The sequence below is a fragment of the Chinchilla lanigera genome, unplaced genomic scaffold, assembly GCF_000276665.1.
Source record: "Chinchilla lanigera isolate Chin_1 unplaced genomic scaffold, ChiLan1.0 scaffold00066, whole genome shotgun sequence".
NCBI classification, from domain to species: domain Eukaryota; kingdom Metazoa; phylum Chordata; class Mammalia; order Rodentia; family Chinchillidae; genus Chinchilla; species Chinchilla lanigera.
The window spans coordinates 9,447,531-9,451,853 of NW_004955467.1; the positions used below are offsets into that span (position 1 = coordinate 9,447,531).

At 53.8% G+C, this 4,323-nt stretch overlaps 1 protein-coding gene across 1 annotated transcript; it reads right to left on the reverse strand.

The window, feature by feature from the left end:
- Window positions 1-225: 225 nt before the first annotated feature.
- On the reverse strand, window positions 226-3,123 carry Slc35g6 (solute carrier family 35, member G6). The gene is made up of 4 exons (XM_013522195.1): window positions 3,016-3,123; window positions 1,552-2,559; window positions 848-972; window positions 226-578 (listed from the first exon to the last, which is right to left on the reverse strand). The coding sequence occupies exons 1-3, from the start codon at window positions 3,016-3,018 to the stop codon at window positions 940-942; spliced, it is 1,044 nt and encodes a 347-aa protein (XP_013377649.1). The 5' UTR covers window positions 3,019-3,123; the 3' UTR covers window positions 226-578; window positions 848-939.
- Window positions 3,124-4,323: the final 1,200 nt, after the last annotated feature.

Below are 4,323 nucleotides of genomic sequence, written 5' to 3' on the forward strand. Positions count from 1 at the left end.
CTTTATAGATTCGCTCCTGCGTCTCCGCCCCTTCCTTTCCCGCCCTCCCTTGCGCTACGGGGCCGCCTGCGTAACCCCGCATGGGGCACGCGCTGGAGTCGTTGATCATCCCTCCCCTAGCTCCCTGGTTAGACGACCTTTATGAAATGACAGGGGAAGTTTTTCTAAATCCTCCGCTTCTTTTCGCTGCTCTGTCTTGTATTGAAGTTGAAGGTTAAAAGGATCTAGGATAAAATTAGGCCGCTTTTATTCTGCATTGGAGTACGGTTTCATCTTCAGCAAAAGTCATTAGTATTTCCCCCCAACCGGAAAATGGTCTGTTCTGCGAATCAGTAATGGAGGCGGGTCCGGTCGGTTCCACTCAAGTGGGGTTGGGGGTGGGGGTGAGGCGCGGGGTGGGGCCGTCCTTGGTCATGAATATGCAGTCTCTGGTGAATATGCATGAGCAGATCAAGATGGCGAGTCTAATCGTTCGTCCGGAAGCAGCCGATATTTGGCCTCTAAGGATGAGTGGACATCTCCTGACCTCTAGTGACATGCTGCACCGAAACTTAGTCCTGGATCTCCAGCCTGAGCCACTGAAAAAAGCTTCAGCTCAGAAGCCTGCTCCGAAAGGAGACCGGCCACTGTCCGAGAGAGATCACAGGACCGCGACAATCCGGGAAAAGCTGATTAGCCATGGGGCGGGACAGGAAAGCCTTGGGGAACTTAGGGAGGCGGGTGTCAAGGAATTTTTTTTTTTTTTTTTTTTGGTCTTTTTGAGACAGGGTCTCACTATGCAGTTCAGGCTGGCCTTGAGCTCACTTTGTAGCCCTGGCTGGTCTCGAACTCGCAAGGATCCTCCTACCTTAGCCTCCTGAGTGCTGGTATTACAGGTGTGCGCCACCACACCCGGCGGGGAATCTAAACAGTAGGACGTCCTCCTTCTTGTAGCATGTTTCAGGAATAAGATGGGGGACCCCTCAAGGAATTCTGTAATAAAAGGAGTGCTTTGGATTTCCACTCTCTAAAGCAGAGATGACACCAAGTGCACAACCACATTCAAAGTGTTTCTTGTTTGATGTCAGTGTCACGTCACCATCCCAAGGGGTGGGGGCACAACCACAAGGGAAACCTTCACCTAGGAGAAAAGGGTACGGCACACTCCCCTGTCCCAGTGCAGCTGCTTGGCTCTTTTGCCGAAAGCTGCCCACTGCCAGCACACTCCAGCCCCAGCACTCTTCCCTCTGCTGCAAAGGGAAATTCTCCCGGTGGCCCATGGTCTGCCTACTTCAGGCCCTTGGATCTGAGGCCTTACCCCTTGGTTATGCCCTGATTTCCAGACCTTGCTTAGATCATATTCTTTAGTCTCCAGGATTGTTCCAAGTTTTCCAGTTGTCCCACTCTATCAACACCCAAGTCACCCTTGAGTCCAAGGGGTGTCCCTCTCTCACGCTAGTTCTTTTCCGGGTGCTGTTTCTCCCTTGTTTGTATTCAAGTATCTCCTATTTACCCCTGCCCACCCTCCAACTCCCAACCCCCAACCCCAGACTCTCAAGTTGGGTCACACACCTCTACTTGCCCTTCCCTCTCACAGCTGAGGTTCTGGGTAGTAATGATGGCTATGCTGCCCAGCACAACCCCTGCCCCCATGATGTCAGAAGGGGCCACAGTCTCATAGAGCACACAAGATTGCAGCATCAGGGCCACCACTACCTCAGAGTGAAGGACAGCACAGACCAGGGCAGGGTGGGCCATGGTGACCGCATAGCTCACACACACAAAGGAGACTAAGGCAAGGATCCCCACTCCCGCTACACAGCTCCAACTCAGAGGGTCTTTGGGTAGTACAGGGGTTTGCAACACAAAAAGTCCTGGCACAGAGGCCATTAGCCCCACCACGCCAAATAGAAAGGCCACTGTTGGTAGGCAAGAGGGGAAATGCAGGGAGCGGTAGACCAGAAGTCCCAGTGATAAGGCCAGGCCTCCCAGGAAGGCCAACACGTAGCCCAGGGCCGTGTAGAGACCTTCAGTGCCCTCCTGCAGGGTCCCTAGTCCAGGTACCACAATGATGATCAGTCCCAGGGTGCTACCCAACAAGCCACACCAGTCATAGCCACTGAGACCTTGGCTTTTGAGGCAGAGGGCAAGGAGGGCAGAGCACACGGTGGAAGAGCCTTTTCGAATGGTGGCAGCATTGCCAACGGGCACCAATTGAACGGCACTGTAGGCACACCCGATGCTGAGTACGTTGAACAGGGCGTGAAGGCAGGCGCGGCCTCGGATATCCGGAGGTCCAAGCAGTGGGTCACCGCGCAGCTTGAGTAGCACAGCAATGGGGAGATGCAGGAGGCATCGACACATGAGTAGCTCCATTGAGGGCAAGTGGGAAGTCTGGTAAGCCATACGGGAGAAGGGGCCTACGAAGCCAGCTGGCAGGCCCCCACCCAGCAGGGCCACCAGCAGGCCCTTGGTGGTATCGGAGGGCCGGCAGCGCTGGTTCGAGGAGAGGCTGGGTGGAGTGGAGGGCGGTGATGGCTGGGTGAAGTCAGGCAGATTGAAGTAGGGGTGACTGCCAGCCTGTTAGGGAAAAAAGGAGCTTGGCCATGAGGGCAGCCACAGCCGAGAGGACTTGGGGCAAGGTGAATGCTAGGCTGTCTGGGATCCTGTGGGACAGGAGAACTCAGTGGAGACAGAAAGGGGGTGAAGGTTGAATGAGGTGGTACAGTGGGGGCCTTGTATATCTAAAGCACGAAATAGGTAGTGAATGGTCTTAGAACATCGTGTTTCTCTAGATAGTTTGTTCCTGGGAGGAAAAAAAAAAAAAAGACAGGGTTGTTCTGTTGATTTGAGGAAGAGTAGGAAGCCTCAGGTGCTATTATCAGTGTGATGTCATCAGCTCCAGGGACATTTATGTATACCATTTATGGTGTCTCTAGGACCACTAGGAAGTTTCAGACTGGAAGAGAAGAGCAACGACCAGCAGTGGAAGAAGTGGAGTGTTGCGCTTGCTGTGCCCCTTGGCCTTATACTCACCATCTTCCCTTGGACTTCCTCCTCTCCTCCTGGTTCAGGGGGCCTGAACCCCTCAGAGCTCCAGCCATTGTGACCTGGCTGGAGTAGGGGTGGGGTTCTTTCCTGGAACCTTGCAGGGGGGTTATTTTTTCAATACTTCCGATTCTGCTTGTTTTATGACTTTATCTCCATGACTCCAAAGTTTGTCCGATTTTTTCTCTCTTCTGTTTATGACTAGCTCTGTGATGAGACTTCTTTGGCTTTAAATTTATTTATGCCTTGCATTGTTTCCCAAAGGTTTCAGGGAGAGGAACTCTGAGGACTTGCTCCTCAGTTTCCTGAGTATTTTCCAACACGAGGGAGGAGTTACAGGAATATGTTTCTTTTCTTTTTTTTTTTTTTGTCTTTTTGAGACAGGGTCTGGATATGCAGCTCAGGCTGGCCTTCAGCTCACTGTGTAGCCCAGGCTGGTCTCAAACTCGCAACGATCCTCCTGCCTCAGCCTCCAGAGTGCTGGGATTACAGGCGTGTGCCACCATGCCCGGCTAGGAACGTGGTTTTTTTGTGTGTTTTTTTTCGGGTACCAGGAATTGAACTCATGACCTTGCGCTTGCCAGGCAGGCGCTGTGCTGCTGAGCTAAATCCCCAGCCCCAGGAATGTGTTTCTTATGTATGCTTCCACCTGGTGTTCTGCTGGTACTGTCCCAGAAGGGCCAAACTAAGGCCACTGCATTTATACACAAGTATGAAGATGTGGATATTTCCACTGGTAGAGACAAAATACCAAACTGCCTTGTTCATCTGCACTGGTGCTCATTGATGTATGTCTGATAGACTTGGGGCCTTCCTTGTCCACAGGCCTCGTAGTGGTCCCTGCACATTTCGTGCGCCGCGCGCGTACACACACGCGCGCACACACACACACACACACACACACACACACACACACAGGTCTGCCCTGTTAATATGCTGACCCTGGGTCCCTAGATCTCACTGGGCCTGACAGTGAATCTGCCATGTTGTATATCTGCGGCCGGGAGAGTGTGTGTGTACTTTTGAGTGTGTTCACTGCTAAGTGAAGGGCGTCCAGGGGGTAGCGCGCGCGGAGTGGGGCGACTTCCCAGACAGTGGGTGGTCGTGCGCCCTGGGGTGCACTGCTGCTTGGCCTGAGCCACGCTCGGGGTCTGCCCTCTTGCTGTCCCTTCGAGCGCAGTTCTTTGCGCTGGGTCGGCAGCCCAAGGCCGTCGGACGCAGGAGCCTTGTGTCGGTGTCAGCAGCGCTACGCCGGCCTCCTCTTGGCGGCGGTGGCGGCGGCGGCGGCGCTGGGGG

Bases quoted from the DNA above. Each gene is read 5' to 3' on its own strand.
- Slc35g6 (XM_013522195.1), bottom strand. The intron at 973-1,551 runs GTGTGTGACCCA...CTTTTATTACAG, and splicing joins AGAGGGAAGGGCAAGTAGAG to AATTCCTTGAGGGGTCCCCC.